The 23,321-nt window shown below is 36.4% G+C and overlaps 1 protein-coding gene across 1 annotated transcript in view; it reads right to left on the bottom strand.

Moving 5' to 3' along the window:
- Window positions 1–23,321, bottom strand: part of SEMA3C (semaphorin 3C) — a 177,229-nt gene that overhangs the window by 19,825 nt on the left and 134,083 nt on the right. The window contains exon 13 of the mRNA XM_527801.8: window positions 2,760–2,848. Coding sequence (XP_527801.2) covers window positions 2,760–2,848 — 89 coding nt within the window. The remainder of the gene's footprint in view (window positions 1–2,759; window positions 2,849–23,321) is intronic.

Here is a 23,321-nt window from a genome sequence, read left to right on the forward strand (position 1 = left end):
AACATATTGTTAGAAAAGGTTCTCTTTTGATAAAATGTGAATGAATGAAAGAACCTAAGAATTTTCTGGAATAGTAATATGCTTGCTAATTATTCATAACTTCACTTCTTAAAAATTATTAGTTACTTTTAATGATTAAAAATTAGACTTCTGGTGGGGTGCAGTGGCTCACGCCTGTAATCCCAGCACTTTGGGAGGCTGAGGCGGGCGGATCACCTGAGGTCAGGAGTTCGAGACCAGCCTGGCCAAAATAGTGAAACCCTGTCTCTACTACAAAATTAGCTGAGTGTGGTGGCGCATGCCTGTAATCCCAGCTACTCAGAAGTATAAGGCAGGAGAATTGCTTGAACCCAGGAGGCAGAGGTTGCAGTGAGCCAAGACTGTGCCACGGCACTCCAGCCTGGGTAACAAGAGTGAAACCCATTTCAAAAAATAATAGTAATAATGAGACTTCTGGTAAAGTGATTAAGATCCATGAGCTTTATTTGAATAACTCAAGTGGGAACAAGCTCTCAAAATCAAATGTACCCCAGTTATTTTGCTTTCTGGAGCTGCATGTATTTACCAATATTTTAAAAGGGAAAACAGTGATATCTTTAATTCTCCATTGCGACAATTTTTGATCATCCCTTATAAATATGTACACACACATACAAATGCTGCAACCTATAATCAGTTAGGCAGCTACTAGTAGTTATACTTCTAATTCTAGTTAAACTCAGAGGAACTAGACTTATTGTCAGAAAATGTGGAACAGAGGACTAAAAGAAGAGATTATGGTCCTGCGCTGTATAAAAACAAAGCTCCTGGTTTTTCAAAGTCACATTGAATTTTCTGCAGTACATCAGTGTGACACTTAGCTAAGAAAACTTTTCAATTTAAATGCATTATTTCCTCACATGCTCATGACAGTGTATCATACACACCCAATTATTTTTACCTCACCTCAGAAATGTGACACAAACACCATGCTGAAGACAGTAACTGTATTCAGTAACTGTGTTTCCTGACTTGGCCATATCAATCACTGGCACACACATCAGTAAGAAAACTCAGACTTTTTTTGGTGTCTCATGGGCTGATGTCCCCTACATGCATTCTGACTGACTCTGTTTTTCCACTGAGAGTTTATTATTCAAGATGATAACACCAGCATAACTCATATGACAGACCATAAGTAGTTAGCACGTGATCAGAATAACTCATGTTTCTTTCTATAACATGTATGTTTAGGTTTATGTCATGCTCACTTAATTAACATTTCCTGATAATCAAAAGGAGATATTTCAGTATTAAAAATGAAGTGCTGCTATACGGCATTTTTGCTATCTTCAAGAATACTCCAGAATAAGGCACTTCGTATTATTTTAGCAAGCCAAGTTCTCCCTACTGAGTTGAATGAGAAAAAAATATGTTCTATATAATGTGATTCTGGTTAATCTAGTGAAATAATCAATTTCTTTATAAAACAAGGCATGAAAAAAAGCACTTGTCTGAATATCATTGACGTCATTTTATGAGCCCGATTTTAACACACCAATCACAAAGAACCTGTGCCAAAGTTAGTCTAGCATTAAAAATTACAAATTTAATAATATAGTAGGAAACTTGCCAGAGTTCCTCAAATTTATTTGATTCTATTTTATATTTCTTTACATTTAAAATGTATTACCTAAATCTAACAGCACTGCACCCTACCCACTTATGTGCTTATAAAGTCAGTATTTTTGGTGAGCGTGGGAATGTCTACTAATGAGTCAATACATTCTAAGTCTACTCAACTAAGCAAAGCAACTTGCTGGACTAGCAAGAGTCTGCTACTGGGAGTTCTCAAGTGCTACTTTTACTCAGTCATAGGCTGACTCTGGTCTTTTGTTGTGTCTGGGCCATTGTTTCTTAATTGGTTTAGTTGGAAATAGTGTTCTGCAGCAGGACTGATTCCATGCCAAACTTTCTTTGCAATTCTAATAGCTCCTCTGCTGCACTTTACCCATCTTTCCAAATGCAGATAAAAAGCACCACTTGAACTACAGTGACTGACACTGTGAGCAGAGAAGGGCACAGCATGACACCACAAATCCCCTCTCCTGGCTCACAGATACATAAAGAACAGGCACTCTGCCATGACCAGGTGAGATCTTACAGTACTGAACTTCCCTTGTGTATGTTTTTTTTTTCTGTCCTTTTTTTCTTTTTTTATCCCAAATTCAAGGACAAGGAGAATAATACAATGAAATCTCAAGTTCTGAGTGGTAAAGAGACAACATTTGTTTTATTTAACTGAAGTGACATTTGAATTAAAGGCAATAAAATAAGAGAAAACAAAGTCGTTTTTCTTGAAATTACTGGCTAAAAAAATATGAGAAAGCTTATCTAACAATCAATAATGTGAAAGTATTTGGGTTTCAGTGGCTTGTGAAGCAAATGATGAAAGCCCTTTCATGGCAAAATCTTCCAGACCTTGACAACTAGAACTCATTTTTTAAAAATAATGATGACCACAATTCTTCAAGTTGTGATGATAGCTTAAAAACAGAAAGAATCCTTTTATCTTAAGATAACTTGAAATGTAGGAAAATACTTTGCAAAAATATTTGTTCTGTATTTCTTATTTTATCTGGTGTTTTCCTACCCTCAAAAATTCATAACATTCATTTATTTGATCTTTTATCAAATATAGTTTCCTCCCAAGTGGCTGTAAGATTAAAGAATTCCACTCATCATGCATGTTCTGAGATTAATAGAAGAGATGTTCAAACCTTAAAGACTTCCAGCTCCTCCAGAATGAGCTCGCCACTGACAGAGTTGTTAGTAGGAAGAACAACCACTTTTTGCACAGTACCCCGATCTAAATTAAAAAAAGAAGCAATGAGATGTTACAATACTTTTTAAAAGAAAGCTATTTAGACATAGGACTACTGACTTGGACCATTATTTACATAAGTATTTAGTAATCAAAAAACATTGTATGTATTAAGCCACTGCCATGTGCTGAATGTATTCCAAATCTCATAAAAATTGAAACACATACAATTCAAGGGGAACTAATAGGAATATCTTATATTTTGCACATATTGGGTGTAGCTACAACTATGAGAGAAGGAAAGAATGTTAAGTCAAAAGTTCGGAACCAAATGTGTATTCTTATAATACAATACATAAGTTTTTTTTGTTTTGTTTTGTTTTGTTTGTTTGTTTGAGACAGTGTCTTGCTCTCTTGCCCAGGCTGGAGTGCAGTGGCGTGATCTTGGGTCACTGCAACCTCCACCTTCCGGGTTCAAGCGATTGTTCTGCTGCAGCCTCCCAGGTATCTGGGATTACAGGTGCCCGCCACCACGCCTGGCTAATTTTTTGTATTTTTAGTAGAGACGGGGGTTTCACCATGTTAGCCAGGATGGTCTCGATCTCCTGATCTCATGATGCGCCCACCTTGGCCTCCCAAAGTGCTGGTATTACAGGCGTGGTGAGCCAATGTAACCAGCCAATACGTAAGTTTAAGTTTGATCATTAATATTATTTTCTCCTCCACACCAACATTATAAAGTGACAATCTCATTTTGTTAACATTAAAACAATGATTTCATTATCTGAAGAAAGATGACTGCAAATGAATTTTTATAATAACTGTATAAGTCACTAGGATTGGAAAATTCACATTTGGTCTGTAACTGTGATGGACTTTCGACATGGTAAAATGTTTCACTCACCATTCAAAATCATCTTCAAAAAAGAAACACAACTGATTTTATTTCAGGTGTGGACACCTATTCATAGAAAAGTTCTACTATTTACACAATTTTATTTGTCAGTTTGTTACAGTACATAGCTAGTCAGACATGAATAGGTGAGCAGAGTCCTCCACCCCCAACCAGTAATGTCAGGCGACCAACAGGTGATGGTCAGGCAGTTATCACATGTCATGTCTCTCTAAAATAATAACTGGTTGCAGCTGGTGCTGAGGCAGGAAAACAGGGTATGGAGGCAGGGAACATAAAGCCGATTCAAACTTCAGCTACGACAGGAAATATCCTCTCCGCAGGGCATACGCCGGGTAAATGACTTTGTAACTTTACTTCATCTTCTTCCTTTACATAGGGTGTACCCCAAATAGAGGGTATTTAAACTCCAAAAAATTCTGTAACGGGGCCTTTGAGACCCTATGCTCAGGCCTGCTCCCACAATGTGGAGTATACTTTCATTTTCAATAAAACCCTTCATTCCTTCCTTGCTTTGTGTGTTTTGTCCAGTTCTTTCCTCAAGACGCCAAGAACCTGGACACCCTCCACCGTTAACAGTGCCAGGGAAACACAGTCTCCCAGTAGATGGAAACACCTGAAACTGGTGATCAGCAGCTTCCCAGTAAGATCTCAGGAGCTGAGTGAGTGAGCTCAAGCATGTCCATTAACAGGCAAAATGGGAGAGTTTTACTGGTATATGACCTTCCTTTAGGAATGCTAGACTGGTAAGGGAAAAACGCCTCAAGTGAGCATGGGCACAACTCCAGTAAACACACTGCGCATGCTCTCCTCCCACGTGCTGGCAGGCCACCATGCCTGCGGACAGCTCACCCCAAGGCAGGAATCAGGGGAGAAGGAGTCCAAGACCCCAGAAGTATGAGAACCTGTAACACCCTAAGTCAAAGGTCAAAACTGCAAACTTGATCTCTCAAGTCGCACAACTGTATTTTTCTTCCTTCCATTCCTGCTCTAAAGCTTTTTAATAAGCTTTTACTCCTGCTCTAAAACTTGCGTTGGTCTCTCACTCCGCCTTAGGCCCCTTGGTCAAGTTCCTTATTCTGAGGAGGCAGGAACTTAGGTTGCTGCAGACCCATACAAATTTGCTGCCAGTAACAAGTTGGCAATATGTTTCTTTGGATATCTCAAAATGTAGAGGAAATTTTGAAATTAGATGATCCAAATAAGCTGAATCAAATCAGAAATTTACTCATATGTCCCAATTACAGATAGCCAAAAATTGAGATGCCAAAATAAATATAAGAATACAGGAAATAATATTTATGTCAAGATTTATAAATGGTTTCACAAGTCATGTAAACATTATGCATATAATCATGCCACTCTACCAATCACATAAATTTTAGGTTTAAAAGACACTAGTTTAGATTTAGCAATGTGGGGGTTAAAGCAAATTTGTGAGTAATCTGGCAAAGTAAAAATATATTTACTTAAAATGTTTTTATTAACTAGTGAGTTGGATCATAAATATCAAGTTATTCCTCTTTTAAATTATAACTAAATTTATAATTTGTAAATATGCATTATCATCAACATAATGCACATTTTAAAATTCTACTGAAAATGTCATAAGAAGAATTAACTTGAACTGAATTGTACAGGACTTTACAACCAGAAATCATTTAGTGAGTAATACTATAAATTTCAAATCTCACATCTCAAGTTGGCTTCTATTCCACAGGCACGAGTTACTCTGACATAAAAGATTTTATCTCATGTTTATAGTTTGTGTTTTATGAATCCAATTGAAAGAGTCAAAGTAATTCTTAATAAAAAATAAACTCAACTTTAAAACACTGCAAACTGAAAAATAAAAATCCACTAAATTAAAAATAATGTTTATACAAAAGAGCAAGACAGAGTTTGCCAGAATAATGCCTGAAATTTGTAAGGATACAAAGTATAAGCACATAATCTTAGAAGTTGCAAAGCATACTCTGTAATTTAAAATTCACTTCTTAAGCCACACTCAAAAAAAGTGAAAATAATAATCATCCCAAAGATCTGCAGGCTCTAGTTTTAATTAAAAGGCTCTGAAATATCTGCTTTGCAGCTGCTTCCTTAGAATTACCTCTGATAGCCGGGCGTGGTGGCTCACGCCTGTAATCCCAGCACTTTGGGAGGCCGAGGCGGGCGGATCACGAGGTCAGGAGATGGAGACCATCCTGGCTAACACAGTGAAACCCCGTTTCTACTAAAAAATACAAAAAATTAGCCAGGCGTGCTGGCAGGCGCCTGTAGTCCTAGCTACGCGGGAGGCTGAGGCAGGAGAATGGTGTGAACCTGGGAGGCGGAGCTTGCAGTGAGCCAAGATTGCGCCACTGCACTCCAGCCTGGGCGACAGAGCGAGACTCCGTCTAAAAAAAAAAAAAAAGAATTACCCCTGATAATAACTTAGATGATTTTCTTGGAAGATAAATAATACAAGTAAAGATTAGAAGTGAAAAAACATTTGGGGATGGGGATGCTGTGCAGAGACCTGTCACAACTGAAAATGGATGCATGTGGTTGGAGGTGTTCCTTAATTTCTATTAACAACCTATTGGAATTAGCAGTGGAAACTTCTAGGGAAATACAACATACCAAAACACTTGATCTGAAAGCCATGAAACTGTGATAGCTAGGGCAAGATTTGTGTGTGTGTGTGTGTGTGTCAATGACCACAGGCATGTGTGTGCATATACGTTCCTGTTGAATATTTGTTGAATTAATTTGTAGGCATGAAGGAGAGAAAACTCAGAAGAATACAGATGTAAAATCTTTGTTATATGAGCATGTTATCATAGAAAGCATTTTTTAACAAGTCTTAACAGTTTTATGGTTCCCTGCTGCAGTTTGTAAGAATCACTACCATTCTATGTGACAGCATAATCTACATTCTTTCTTGTTTGCAACTCTTTAAATTTTTTTATCTTTACTCATTATGGATATATAATAGTTGTACTATTTATGAGGTACATGTGGTATTTTGATAAAGATATACAATGTGTAATGATCAAATCAAGGTAACTGGGGTACTCATTATCTTAGGCATTTATCATTTCTTTGTGTTAGGAACATTCCAATTCCACTCTTTTAGTTATTTTAAAATATACAATAAATTACTCTTAACTACAGTTGCCCTATGAAAAGAGACTGAGTAGAGGCTGTGTATAACACAGCTCCAAATAAAACTGCATAAAAACAGGTTTTGCTTAGAAACGTTCTGATAGATAAAACTATCAGCTCTGAAAAGAAATAAGTACTCTCAAATGAGACAACTGACTCCATATTCCCCAATGTTTTCACTTACTATGAGAGCAAAATTTTACAGAAATCCCCATTTTCTTCTGACAAGGCTCACAACAAACATACTTTATGCATACCATTTTAAAAATATTACACAAAGAAGGGCTATAAAGATTAGCTAATAAAAAGATAATGCAGGCCGGGCACAGTGGCTCACGCCTGTAATCCCAGCCCTTTGGAGGCCAAGATGGGCAGATCACCTGAGGTCACGAGTTAGAGACCAGGCTGGCCAACATGGCGAAACCCTGTCTCTACTAAAAATACAAAAAATTAGCTGGGCATGGGGGTAGGCGCCTGTAAATCCAGTTACTGAAGAGGCTGGGGCATGAGAATCGCTCGAACCTGGGAGGCGGAAGTTGCAATAAGCTGAGATAGTGTCACTGCACTCCAGCCTGGGGGACAGAGCAAGACTCTGTCCCCCCAAAAAAAAAAAAACCACAATACGAAAGCTGCTTTTTATCCATTTGCAGTAAAAGTTACAATACCACTTTTAGTCATTTCTCTTTTCCTTTGTTATTTTTGGTCTTGATGGTAATGAGTTCCCTGTATGAGGAATACTTCTGACGTATCCTTGTGCTGTATCATTTACTAATAATTAAGTAAGTAGTCTTAAGTTGTGTTCTATCCATTTTCACTCATTGATTCAACAAGAAAGTACTGAGTGAGTGGGGCAGTATGGATGCAAACATACATAGGCATTGGACTCAAGAGTTCAGAATCTAGAATTTATGGTTTTCTGAGCAGTAATTGTGTTCCCATTAAAATGTTAGTCATTGAGAGACAGGCATTCCAGAATGGCCATAAAACTCCCAATTACTTATGTCCACATAAAGCCATCTGCATGCCCTTTCGTTTGAAGATGATAATGTACTTATCAAATGTTTTCCTTCTGGGGGTGGTGAGAATGGTATTCCCTGAATGTATTCACAACTATAAATCCTTTTTAGTGTTCTGCAGAATTGGACTATTGCTTTTATATCCTTGGGGAAGGCACCATGTCTATGACATAGTTACAGCGAAGCTGTCACTTCTTTTTTTCTTTAAACCTCACTTTGCTATTGTGTAAAACGTAAATAATAACCATGCTTTTCATAATGGCTATCTAAAAATCCATTAAGCTAAGGCTAAAGCCTAGCCAGAATCACTTCCCTTCTTTTGGCACTAACACCCTGACACAACTTTCGGAAACACCGCCTACCTCATTTTCAGTCTACCTGGTTAAGGAATGGTTTACCTCTCTTCCGGCTCCAGGGAGGCCCACATGATGTAGGCCTGGCCAATAAGAGCATACCCTTGCCCCTGTGATTCACAAAGGAACTGACCTAGAAAAGAGTGAGGGCCCTGCCCTTCCTGGGAATGAGGTAAGTGAGCCTCTTCTTCTTTCTGAAATCAGCAGCATTAAAGCTTGTAAATCTGGAGGTGCTGGAGCCATTCTTGCTACCACATGCAGACTTCATTTGAGAACAAGCAATGCAGAGGAAGCAAAACTGAAAGGTTGTGAAGTAAGTTCCTGACCACATCATCTTAGCACAAATTCAGCTATGTCTGAGGCTGTGTTCTGGATTTCTCAGTTAAACGAAGAAAACAGTTATTTTGTTTTAAGTAGTCTGAGTAAGGTGTGCGGTCACTTTCAGTTGAAAGAGCTCTGACTAATAAAAATTAAACAAGTAAGACATGGAAATTGCTTAGCATGGTGTCTGGCACATCAATAACGTTCTCAGTAAATGGAAGTTATGTTTTAGTTTTAGCTCCATCGCTGAGTACACTTTTGACACAATTGTAGTCACTTTCTTTGACTGGCCCTCAATTTTCTCTTCTGTGAGGTACAGATAATAGAGATACTCTAAATACATTAAAGCACTGTGGGAATAAGCAAGACAAATCTGCAAAGTCATTTGCATAATGCAACTCTATGCACAAAGGTAACACAGCAGACTCATCAATCCATATGAGACATTTTTATTTTCTTTTGTTTTATTAAATCATTAAAGAAAATTTCCTAGACAGGCTTCCTTCCTGCCTTATTTTATACTATCTAATTTTTTTCTAATATAAGGGAGCACAGCAATTATCCTTAAACCTTTCCACTGTCTCTAGCCAAGAAATCAGCTTGTCTTTATAAGTACAGTAAGTGTTGGCTGCCTCATGCGAGTGATCAAACACAGCTCACTACTAAGCAGGTCATTGGAATAGTCATTTGTATATCTATCTCCTGAGTCTTATGTAAACAGTCCTAAGGGGGTTTCCCTGGAAACTCATGTGCCAAACTGTCTGCTTTCCCCTGTGCTTCTGGTTGCCTAGGGATTTGGGGGAACACTGCCTCCTTAATGAGATCTGGCCAGTCCCTTCCTCCTGGCTGCTAACCTATAAATGTATTCTAGTCAGGGCCAGCTTCATGGGTGTGTCACCCACAGTCACACAAGTTCCTGTGCTCTTCGTGCTCCTAGGTGTCAGCCTAGGCAGCCCCGTACACGATATTAGGGGTAAATTACTGCAAAATGATTAGTTCTAGTATTAATTTAAAGTAGTATTATAAAAGATAAAATCACCATATTTACTAAAAGGCATCTCTTCCTTTTTAATAATTTTCTGAGACAACTTGCTTATTAAAATGAGGAAACATACTTTGAAAGCCCAAGAAAGAACTGCAAAATCTTTGCTTGGCAAATGAATGCTTAATAGAGATGAGGGAGGTATGACTAGACACGTCAATTATTAATTTCTATAATTACATACTGATAATTGGCTGCCTTATTTTATGTTAAAATACCCATTCCTAATACATTTATTTTCCTGTTAGGTAATCAAACTGCTGCTAAAATCTTTTAATAGTGAGTTTTAACATTTCAGAATAAAACTGAATCATGAGTTTATAAAATCTTTATTAGTTCACTGAATCTACTTTTAAAAGGTAGCATTCTGTGCATGTGTATGCCTTGTTACAAAAAATATGAAGTATTTCTAAACTGACTTATTTAGCACAATTTCTCACGTTTAGCAGGGTTTCTCACATGGTAAGCTTTGAATTGGTAATTGGAAAGCTGTAATATTGACACCTTTGGCCTCAGCCCTGGGGTATTAGAGCCCCAGTTGGTCATGAAGGGCATCTCAAGTGTCTGTATTTGAGGGGAGGCCCTTAGAAAGGCTGTCTCAACAAAAGCCATGTAATCATCTTCCCAAGAGTGTTGATGCTAAAGAGTTTATAGGGTCATATAAATTTGGAAGTACTGGGTTAAACTAGGTTAAACATGTTTTTTTTTTTTTTGGTTTTATTTTTTTCCTGCAGAGCCTTTCAGAAAAGTTAAAATACTTCGTTGCATTATGAGGAAAATAGTGTACTCAGTGCCTTTCAAGTTTATTTGCTGATACCATTAATTTCACTTGGCTCCTTAGCACCTAGAGTCATGTTCAATTATACAAACAGTTTCTCAGAGTCTGGCTTTCAGATTACCTCACTCAAAGTCACCTTGGGAGTTTACTAAAAATACAGATGCTGGCTCCCACATCACACCACAGACATAATGTTTGGAGGTGCTGCATATTAAATAAGCTTTAGAGAAGAAACACGTGTTTGCTCAAACATTAAAGAATCGTGAGAGAAAAACAGTATAATTTTTTAAACCTATTTCATTTCTTGGTAGTTGTCTGCATTTAATCAAAGAGAAAGCTAACAAATTAGTTTTTAAAATAGAAATGTTACAATTTTTTTTCTATTTTTAGCTAAAATAACACATTTTCTACCACTATATTAAATTATTGACTTACTTGCAATATATTAAAATATTCAGGGGAAGTCTTCAAGCAGAATTATAATAAAGAATTTTCATATGTTTTGAAAATTAGAGTATATACGATTTATGAAATTGTAAAAATAATGATCTTCAGCAAAATGAATGATAAAGCCCAGAGTTGGCACAGAAACAAGGAAATAGAAAATTTCAAACACTTTTGGTAGAAACGTAATCAGGAAAATCTTTCTGGAGGGCAATATGACCATTAACCATGATGGAGTAATTGATACCAGAGTACTTTCCTGCAGTAAGCAAATGAAAAAACTGGACAAAATGTATGAGGCCATTCTTTTTAGGTAACAGATAACAGGCAGTGCAAGACTAGAAGAAAGGATACTCACAAGCTAATATTCATGATCATTCCCCACTTTCTGTCCGGGAACAATCCCAACAGAGGTTCAGAGAGCTTGTGTTTAAGCATGGTGGTCCCACTAAGATGAGGAGGCAGATATGAAAATGTGGGGCAGCAGAAAGAAATCAATTCTGTGGTACAGAGTGTCAGAGCAAGGGAGGTGTCCAGAAAGTGGGTTTCAGAAATCCATGTGGAAACACTCTGAGTCTCTGGTTGAGTCTCGGGCTATAGATGCAGGATGAGAGCACCAGAGGCTTACCAGATTGCAGTTGCTACTTGCAAAAACTGTTCAGATAAATTACAGGTTTGGCAATTCTGGAAGAGAAAAGCTGGATGAAGTTATTCTTGCCTCAGTCAGATCTCATTAACACCTTGTTAAAAACCCTGACATCCAGCTGACACAAGAAAGGCTGAGATTTTAAAAGTGTTGTATTCCAGAGGAAGACCTAATTTAGGCCTGCCCTAACAAAACCCATAACCTAATCTGATAAGATGTGGAAGGGAGAGATTTCGGAGTTTGAGTCCTGTAAAACTGGAGTGACATGCTTTAAGCATATGCATTCGAACAAAGAGTAGTACAAGTTCAAACAAGTGCAAAGTGATCAGCTAATAATAAAGTGCTTGCTATAATAAGAATGAACACCATTCAGAGGAAGAAAACAGAACTCAAGCCCAGGGCATTATCCATAATTTCCAGGATTCAACAACATAATTCATTATGTATAAAAAAGAGAGAAAACAGGACCAAGAGTCAAGAAGAACAAAGTTGAGATAAACCCGATGCTGGACTTAGCAAATAACAGCGTTAAAGCAGTTATTATAATTAGTATAAAAACATTCAAATAATAAAACAAATATATTCAAAAACTAAAGGAAGACATGGTTTCAACAAATTAACAGACAGGAAAATTCGTTAAAGAAATAAAGACTATCAGCCAAACAAAATGGAAATTTTAGAACGAAAATTATAATAACAGAAATAAAATATTAACTCCATGGGGTTAATAGCAGATTAAAGTATTGGAGTTGAAAGAGAAAAAAGTCAATGAACTTGAAGACAGATTATAGAATTTATGCAATTGGAAAAACAGAGGGAAAAAAGATTGAAGAAGGTGAACAGACCCTCTTGGCCTGTGTGTTATCAAACGGTCAACATATATGTGACTAGAGTTTCACAAGAAGAATAGAGAGATTGGGGAAGAAAAATACTTGAAAAAATGGCCATACACTTCCCAAATTTGATGAAAAACATTACATTACAGATATAAGGATTCATTAATAACCAAGTTGAAGAAATGTTAAAGGAGTCAAACCCTGGCATATTTTATGTAAACTGCTGAAAACAAACCACAGAGAAAAATCCCTGAAAGGAACAAGAGAAAAAATACATTGTCATGGGAACAAGGAACGTAATTATTGGTAAGTTTTTATGAGAAACAAGGGAAGCCAAGAAGATAATGGAATGGCATTTTTTTAAATGCTGAAAGAAAAGACAAAGTGAACCCACAATTCTATATCCACAAAAATACTCTTTTAAAAAAAGTGAAAACAATCAATAAAAGCATGGAAATTTTGTTGCCTGCAGACCTCCTGCATTTGGAGAAATTCTAAAGGATGCCTTTTAGTCTGAAGGGAATTGGTACAAAATGGAAACTCCAAAAGGAATGAGAACCCGGTATGATTCTCTTTTTGTTAGTGCTAACTGGTTTGTAGGTAGAAGTTTTGGAACTGCTACAGATATTTGAGAACATGATAAAAGCTGAAATAAGAACAAAGCTGACCCATTTCTGAAAATCTTAGTGACAGAAAAATAAAACTATTTACTCTAAAAAATAAATAAAAAAGCCAAATAGACCTATATGTGATATCTTACAGAGTGTTAAAAAATCAGTATTTACAATCTAATCCCTGTATTAAGTAGGGAATTATATTCTATTTTTAATGCAGGCCCATTATCTTTTATCTACAAATCTAAAAATCTTAAGTTTGTTTTCTTTTTTCTTAAATTTCTTTGGTGGCAAAATCTGTCCTGACTTGAACTAATTTGGTCATAAAACCTGACCTGCACTGACTCAGGCTATTTATGGTGGTGCTTTTTTTTACACATGGTTTGAAGATTTCTGTTTCACTGCAGAAATAGTACTGTGCATTATTATAGGGTGTGGTCCAAGGTTCTGCAAGTCATTTTACCTAATATATATGAATACATTACCTTTTCCTATTCAAATACTTCTGAGGCACATTTGGTTTCAAATAAGGGAATATAAACTGTAATTGCTTTTCTTCCTTTTTTTTAAAAAAATTATTTTCTAGATTATTTTTACAATGAGCATATGTATCTTAGGCAATAACAATTTAAGAGACATAGTTAAGTGAAGCTATAGACTGAAATGTATGTTCCTGTTTTTACTAAAATGATGGAGTATACATCCTCAAAAGCAGATCTACAAAGATTACTTTACTAAATCAGGATACCACTATGACGTCTGCCCAAGAGCAGTTATGTTAGAAGGAATACAACTAATTTGCATTGTTCCCTCACATGCTGAACACCGTATATGTACAAGACCGTGCTCTATGAAGGTTCTCTTTTTGCAGTTATTAATAGCCCTCAGGAGTAGATAACAATTGATTATTAACAGACCAGTTAATGGCAGTCCCTACAATACTGCCAAGTAAATTACAAAAAAAAGAAAGAAAAGAAAATATACCACCTTCTCCAGAATCTGCAATAATGTCCTCTATTTCCATTTTATTCATTCTCGTTTTGCACTTGCAAACAGTATAAACTAGAGTAAAACCTGCCAACTGTAATCCTTTCTGTTTCTTTATAAAATGTGAATATAGTATTTGCCCTACACACCTGACAAGGTTGTTCAAGATCAAAGAAAAGAGCCTACGTGAACCTTTCTTGTAAATTCTACAGATTATAACTAATTTTACTCCCCGTAGTCTGAAACTGCCTTTCCTTATTTGTCTCTTCACCTGTTACATAAATTATTTATATACTTTTGTTATACACACCAGTGCTTTACTTTTATCTACAAATTCCAAATGAAAGAAATGCCACCAACATATTACCAACGGATTCATCTATGATGTTACTGAAGTTTTAAAAATATATTTTCTTGTTTTTGCTTTCAGCTTTTCCTAATATAGTGGGTACTCAAATGTAGGTGATGCTGGAAAATAATTGCATGCATATTGTTCATTACCATTTGTATTGCTTACAAGTATCTGAGCTCTGTGAAAGGAGATGCTTTTTTTTGTTTTGTTCACTGCTTATTTCTAGTGAATAGAATAGTATTGGACACGTGACAAACATTCCAAATACTTATTAAATGCGTAGCTATATACTAATATATATGATATATATCATAGACATGTGTGACTGATTTCAATAACAGATATTATATAGGTACATGTGTGTATGTCTCTATTGAATGCTTACTAATTGCTAGGTTGTACACTCAGGCTTATACATATTTTATCTCATTTGGTCTTTAAAGTAAATCTATAAAGTCTACTTTAAAATTCTCCTATAAGAAAACTGGGCTTAGAAATGTTGTATAATTTCCTCAATGTAATATAACTGATAAGTGATAGAGGGCAGGACTTAAAATTGAATGCTAAAATATATTCCCTAACCTTTCATCCAGGAATGACATTAAAAACCATTCTAATAAATTATTTTTTATTTGGGTTTTTTTTTGTTTTTGTTTTTTAGATGGCATCTGGCTCTGTCACCCAAGCTAGAGTACAGTGGCACAATCTCAGCTCACTGCAACCTCCACCACCCGGGTTCAAGCGATTCTCCTGTGTCAGCCTCCCAAGTAGCTGGGATTACAGGTGGGCGCCACCATGCCTGGCTAATTTTTGTATTTTTAGTAGAGACGGGGTTTTGCCATGTTGGCCAGGCTGGTCTCAAACTCCTGACCTCAGGTGATCCACCCGCCTCGGCCTCCCAAAGTGCTGGGAGTACAGACGTGAGCCACTGCACCCAACCTTGTATTTGGTTTTATACAAGGTTTTGGAGAAGTCACAACCAAAATTAGAAATGGTGACTATGGGAACATCTCTTGATCCACATACCACACTGCCATATGTTGATATAGAATTTTACAGGTGCACACACATGCTTGCATCCATCACGGCTGTAGAAAGTTTCAGAGTTAAACCTTTAGGCAGGTTCATTGAAAAACAGACTTCTGGGACAAAGCTGAAAGAGACATCTTAAGGCCAGTGGTTTTACTAAACTAGAAATTGTATAATGAGTGACTAAGTTATGTTCTGATTTAATTGAAGCATACCAAAAAATCAGAAAACAACAAAATGTTCCCTTTTAAGATCTGACTTCATACTTTATTTATTCAACTAAGGTGTCTGTCCTCATAAAAATATCTGTTATATCTAATGTGTCAAAAAGTGTTTAATAAGTTTGTATATTCTGGTTCTAGAAGCAAATTTTCTCTGTGAAGGTTAAAAAAAAAACCCCATAATATAGTATTGGCTCAAGTGATAATCCATCAAAAAATGAATTATTAACATTATTTCCTGTGATATAGCTAAAGAATATTCACATAGGGCCTCCGCAATCACTAAAATTAATGTTTTAGGACTTTGTAAATTACTAAAAATTATGTATCATATTTTAGTATTCCTGTTTCATTACATTAAGAATTCTTTGTATTTATATTTTAATTTCAGATAAACTGACACACCAATAATGCAGGTTTATTATGTAAGTTTTTACTGATCCTACAAAGGATGCAACAACTACATTTCCAAAGATGTAAATTCGGGGCTAACCTTCTCTATTTAATCCTTTATTGTTTGGGGAGAAGAATTACTCATCTGGGATTCATGAATTGTATGGTCACTCAACCTGTTTTCTTGCACCATTTTTTATCATAAGATAGGTTCTTCTGTGTTAGTTTTCAAAGTTTAAACCACATACATAAACTGGCCTTGAATATCTATCTACATTTCTAGGTGGCTGGGTAAGGAAAACATCTTTCCTCTCAGAATGTGGTCATCAAAGAACCCATTTACTTGCATTGTTAACCTCTTCCTACTTCTTTCTGTTCATGTCTCAGGTCTTTCCATCTGGAATGGTTATTCTCCTGGCAAATGTTACTAGTGTGTAAGAAGATAGGATGAGGAAAATAACCTACTACCAGGGCACTCAGCTATAACTGTGCCACGTCTGATGATCTTGACCACCGCATCTTCCTTCCTTTTAGTGTTTGTTCTCAAGGCCACCACAATATCACATTCTTTTATTCTGCTGTTACTTGTATGATCACTCTCCATTTTCTTGGTAAATATTCTTTATTTTCCCACCCCTTAAATGAGCTCCAAGAGTTAAATTCCTTATCTGCATAGTCTCCTAGAGTGACTTCAAGCATTTTCATGGATTCAGCTAACATCCACATTGCTAATGACTCCCAGATCTCCAGCTCCAGCACAGTGCTCTCTATAACACCCTCTTTGACTTATCTGTCTGAATAGTCCACCAAATCTTCAACTTGATGTGAGACGGAACTGAGCTTGAATTTAATTACTGTTCCTACTAGCTTTGCCATCCTAAGCAAGCATTTAATGTCTCAAAGCCTTAGTTTACACAACTGTAAAATGGGGATAATGATTCTCATTGGGTTGCTGTGTGGTTTTAATGAAATAATGTATTTTAAGTGATCAATTTAGACTCTCATGCATAGTAGGTCAAAAGAGGAGATAAGTGTGCCGTTTATTTAAAAAAAAAGGAATTCATTACTCTCCAAATCTGATTGCTGATTCTCTCTTACCTTGATCAGTCAATGGTATTTCTTTCCCCCATTTGCCAAGTCATATATCTACCAATCAAGCCACAAATCAATTTTTATCATCAGGTCCTTTCTTTCTCCCAAATACCTTTTAGATCGGATAATGTCATTTCTAACCCGTCTTAATTTATAGGCTCTCATCATTTCTTACCTGTAACAGAAAAAAAGTCTTATTTTCTTTTCTCTGTCTTTAATGTATCCTCTACATCATCGTGAAAATGATCTACCTAAAAATGTATATGGGTCATGGCTGACACACTCTTAGGTGACCCTTAATGAGTCATGCTCTTGTATAACTCCTCCTGTTGAGTGCAGGTGGAACATGTGGCTTGCTTTTAAGCAACAGAAAAATATAAAAGTGATGGTATGTCAATACCAAGATTATGATTATATGAGACCCCATCTCAGCAGATTGAAGTGAGAGACTCTACTAGCCTTGAAGAAGGAAACAACCACATTTTAAAGAGCCAATGAGGAGATCTATGTGCAAAAACCTGTGGGTGGCCTCAAGGAGTTAAGGACCTTACTTCTGCAAAAGCAAGGAACTGAATTTTGCCAAAAACCAGGTGGGTTTGGATGAGGACCTTGAACTTTAAAAAACAATGCAGCCTGGCTAAATTTTGATTACAACCTTGTGATACCCTGATCAGAGAGGCTAGCTAAGCAATCATCCTTAGGAGCTCTAAGATAATAAATGTATGTAGTCTTAAGCCACAAATTTTGTGGTAACTTGTTATACAGCAATAGAAAACTATCTCAAATATGTATCAGGCAGCCACTCCCATGTGAAATAAATATTCATTGAATTGGATTAAATTGTCTCCTCCATTGGGTCAAGAGATTCTTAAAGGAAAGTGATGTTGCCATTTTTCTTTATATATCGTAAGTCCTGGAGTGCAATAAGCTCAATAAATTCTAATGACTGAATAAATGACATCTTTGTGATATATTACTATGTTATTCTATACTGTTTGAGAAAGAGCTCTAGAACATAACATGTTATCTTTTTGCATAAACCAGTAAGGACATTTCCAGAGTTTTAAACATCAGAATTGATTACATCTTTGTTTTAAAAATTATTAAAAGAAGCATAGATTAAGCTATAACTCAAAAGCTAGTTGTATTAAGTTTCTATTGCTGTCATGAACAAATTATTACCAATTTAGTGTCTTAAAAACACACATTAAAGGCCAGGTGCAGTGACTCATGCCTGTAATACCAGCACTTTGGGAGGCTGAGGTGGGCAGATGGCTTGAGCCCAGGAGTTCAAGATCAGCCTGGGCAACGTGGAGAAACCCCATCTCTACTAAAAACAGAAAAATTAGCCAGGCGTGGTGGTGTGCGCCTGTAGTACCAGATATTCGGGAGGCTGAGATGGGAGGATCACCTGAGCCCGGGGTGCAGAGATTGCAGTGAGCTGAGATCACACCACTGCACTCTGACCTGGGCCACAAAGCAAGACCCTGTCTCAAAAAACAACACAAATTTATTATCTTAGAGTTCTGCAAACTAGAACTCCATCACAGGTCTCACTGCACTAAAAAAAGATTTTGAGAGGGTTCCTTTCTGGATGCTTTAAGGAGAATGAATATACATCCTTGCATTTTCCAGCTTCTAGAGATCACTCGCTTTCCTTGGCATATGGTCTCATTCCTCCATCTCCAAAGCCAGCTAAGTCACATTTCTCTGACACTTCTTCCACTATCACATCTCTAACAATGGCCAGGAAAGCTCTGCTTTTTAAGAACTCATGTAATTAGACTGGGCACACCCAAGCAATTCAGGAAAATCTCCCCATCTCAAAGTCTGTAACATTAAACATATCTGCAAGTTCCTTTTCACAAGTAAGATAACAAGTCCCCAGTTCCAGAGATTAGGACATAGAGATCTTTTGGGACAGAGGCATTATTCTGCCCACCCCATTAGTGGAAGAGAAGAATAAGAATGCAACTCATTGCAACACATACGACTCTAATACCACAGACTTCCTCAGAAACTCTGTTTTCAGATCTTTTCATTCCAACTTAAACTATATTTTGCATTCTATAATGAAACATTTCCTTCTATTTTCTAGAATTTGAACTTTCCCAAGTTCAATAAAAAATTTTAAAAGCCAGCTTTCTGCAAAAACCGCCACCACAACTGGCAGCTATAGCCTTCCTATGGATATTCACATAGGGAAGGCCTGGCCTGGCTCAGCAGCAGGCTGTGAATTCTCCTTGGGACAAAGCCTGCCAAGTCTGCCTCAGGGAAATTTGGCAGCACATGAAGAACAAAAACTTAGTGTGGCTGTTTATTCTTGACACACAGACAATAGACTGCATCATTTAATGTCTTCAGGCTAGAAAATTTTCCTTACATTCCTATCACTAGAGGGTTAAATAGGGGCAACACTCAGGGATGCGGTCTGACTGTAATTGTTTTCAAGTCATCTAGAGAAACATCAGGGATTCAGTAGTAAATGAGCCAGTGGTGCAAAGTGAATCACTGCCCTCTGTCCTGCTGAGAGCCACTAGGTCCTTGCATGATATTCCAAACTCTCCAAATATATGCAGAATTCATTTTAATTAAGAAAAAATAAATGCCAAAGAGTTTGATGGGTGTTTTGGTGAGCGTGCAAGACATTTTGAATATAGATATGAGTCCCAATTTAAAACAAATTTTAAATGGGCAAAAATTTAGTGATACATCAAAAATGAAGGTAAAGTTCTACTCCCTTTCCACATCTTCCCCTCTCACCCCCAATTTTTATCTCCTTTCTTCCTAGGCATAATGTAACTGACATAAACGTATCAAATTCACAGGTTAAATTCGAGCACATAAGTTAATTCACACACAAAAATTCAGTCTGTTCCAAGGTGCAGTTCGTCCAAGTCTTCTCTGTCACCTTGTTCAAGATGAATCTTGTTCACATGTAAGACTTGGTAGTAACATATGGATGGGTTAAAATGAGTGCTATCACTCAAACAAAGCAATGCCAATGCTAATGTTGAATGTCAACACATCACGGATATTATCATGATATATGTGGATGAAACATTTAATTCATAGTAAAATGAGAAAATATAAATGAAATGAACTTCATTTAAGGAAAAAATGTAAAGTAGTTATGGTAAATGAGGTAAAAATGTGAAGAGAATAAATGCTCAATATGTGAAATCAGACAGCATGGGTTTATATTCTGGTTGTATTATATATTAACTGGTATCTCTATGATCTTAACTTATCTGTGATTCTGCCCGAAAACAATGACAAATAATAAATGCAACTCATTCATTCAAATAATACCTCTTGAGTGGCTACTCTGAGTGACGCACTAGTCTAGGTACTAAGGATACAGCAATAAATCAATCAAACCCATATCCCTGCCCTCCATGGCACCTACATTATTACAATTCTTCATATGATATTTATAAGGGTTGGATGAGATAATTTATTTAGCATTCCTGGAAAAAGATAAGCACTGCAGATAAATTTAATTAGCATCATTATAATAGTAATAAAATATTTTAGAAATCTGTAAATATATATTTATTTGCCTAAGCCAGAATACTAAATAGTAAATGGGTAATTTGAGCAGACTAGAACCAATTATCATATATATTAACATATATATAACACATTATATGTCTATATCTTTATACAATCATTACATGAGATTTTACGTTGTCCTTAAAATAACAGGTCTCTGAAGAGTAGCTTAAAGAAAAATAATGCTGCTTTTTGAAACAAATTTTTTCAGCAATGAGCCGTATTTTTATTTTTAATAAGTTCTCTTTTTAAAGTAAAATGTAAATGACAACATTTGCCTCTAGATTAGCATTCACTCAGGGCTATGTTCTTTTCTTTCCCTGTCTCTTCACATACCTCTCTTTGCTACTCTTCTACATGATCAAGTAGTCATGACACCGTGACTTATCATCTATCTCCCATCAATTCAGCCATCGTTCCACTCTGTTCCATCAGTATTTCCTGCTGTGAAAATCCCTGTAGAATCTACGGTAAACTCTCAGAAGTTTCCACATTCTGCTTTGGAAAGCAGTGACCCACAATGTTATTAAAAATCAGTAACTTACAAAGGGTTTTTTCCTTACGCCAAAGCAAAGGAGACGTCTAGACATCCTCAGAGTGACATTCACACACAACTTCTAGCTGACAGTCATCGTCTCTGAACTCACATGCACTGCTCCAGCTATCAAATTTTACATGGGGTATTTTAAGGAGTTCTTTAAAAATCAAAATTCCTGGCTCTGCAGTTCATTAAGTGTGCCATTCCAAGAGATGCAACTGCCAGAACTGGTTAGTTACTATGAAGGCAGTTATCCTCTAATGCTACAAGGCAAGCATTTTAAAGCTTTATTCACATATGTGACACACACTTCAAAACTCCACACTTTCAGAGGACTTCCTGGAACCAATGTTCCAACTTAGTACTCCTCCAGTTAAACGGAAGCTAATAAGAAGCATGAAACAGTATACACTATATAAGAATGTTAGCAGAACACCACATGTATTGACCCTACATTAAAAAATCATAATAGCATTAAATCATCCTAAACCTCTAACACCCATTCATAAGAATACTCTCACTCTTTCATCAAAAACCACGTCATTCTGATTCATGTATAGTGCTAAAAATATAAATTTTACAGAATGTCTCTGAACCTGACCTAGACACTTAAATATTTTCATAACTCCAGAAGCAAAAGGAAAACTGGCAAAAATCTCTTGACTGTGTAACACAGTCTGCTTTGAACAAACAGCCTGGATGTAAGCAGTAGGTGGCAAAGTTAAAATAGAAATGTTAATCCTATGAGAACCCTTGCCTGCTGTTTTATAGCCCTTCCTCAAGATTAAAAAAAAAAAAAAGAGAGAGAGATAAAGAACATAAAAACACCTAGAGCCCTAATGCTACAGAATAAAACCAAGTGCTGATTTAAAAATACATTTTTTCAACCTGTGATTTTTTTTTTATAGACAGTAGTATCAGGAATGGGTGGGAAAATAAATAAATGTAGTTTCCAGCTTAAATTTTAACAAAGTAGCAGCATTTTTTTTTACTCAAGATAAAAGAAGAAATATTAATTTTGGGCAACATTATGAATTACTGTATTATATCTACATACTAGAAAATAGCTTCTTGAAGAAGTATTAATTTTTTAAAAAATTTACAATTATCAACCAAAACAGTGACAAGCAAACTTTTTCTGTAAAAGGCCAAAATATATATATTTCTGGCTTGGCTGGCTAAAAGGTCTCTGTGGCAACTAATCAACTCTGCTGCTGTAGTACAAAGGCAGCCACAGATGAAATGTAAATGAATGGGTGTGGCTATATTTTAATAAAACTTTCTCTATGGACACTGAAATCTAAAAAATCATATAATCTTCACTGCTCATGAGATATTCTGCTTTTTACTTTTTCAACCACTTAAAAATACAAAACAACATTAATAGTGTATGTACCATACAGAACATACAGTGGGCTAGATTTGGGCCATAGGTTATATTATTAGTTTGCCAACCCATAGACTAGATACCAGTAATGAAAACCATAAGAAATAAAAGGTCAGAGGACAACGCTCACTTTTCCTTCCTTACTTCCTCTTTCTCTTCCTCCCTCCATTTTTTCCTTTTCTATTTAAATTAATTAATAATTAATTTTGCTTGATATCTGGCAACACAAAAAATAATCTGATGCAGTTTGATGGGAGTAGAAGGTCAGTATCTCAAATTCAGCCAGAGTTGTACACGATAATGGTATTGGGCTAACTGTAACAGTTACCAGGCATGGAGCCCACACAACTACCATGGAGATTCTGTAAGCTACAAAATCATTCATAATATTCAAAGTGAGTATCATTACATAAATTCCTATTTGCATTCCAATGAACTGTCACATAAGTTTCCCCTATGGCATCTTCTTTGACAAATAATATCTTCATTGAGTTCCCCTGAATTTTCCATGATGATACAGAAGAAAAGCTAAAAGAGAAACTTGCTTCATTGTGCCAATAACTGGAGCATCATCATTCATTTATAACAGCTGAAGGGCTGTCTGACACTAGGGGACCTGGAAACACCCAAGAAATGTTTTCTCCTTCCCAAGACAGTTAGATATATAATGCTAGGAAATCCTGGGACAATGACCTGTGATTCTCCCCTAAAAAGGCTATTTTGTCCCTTTTAGTAACAAACAGGAAGAGAGAACTCTCTTTGGGAGAAATTTCACCAGAGTTTCACTCTTGTTGCCCAGGCTGGAGTGCAATGGCGCAATCTTCGCTCACCACAACCTCCACCTCTCGGGTTCA

This window comes from Pan troglodytes, chromosome 6 (genome assembly GCF_028858775.2).
Source record: "Pan troglodytes isolate AG18354 chromosome 6, NHGRI_mPanTro3-v2.0_pri, whole genome shotgun sequence".
Taxonomy (NCBI): domain Eukaryota; kingdom Metazoa; phylum Chordata; class Mammalia; order Primates; family Hominidae; genus Pan; species Pan troglodytes.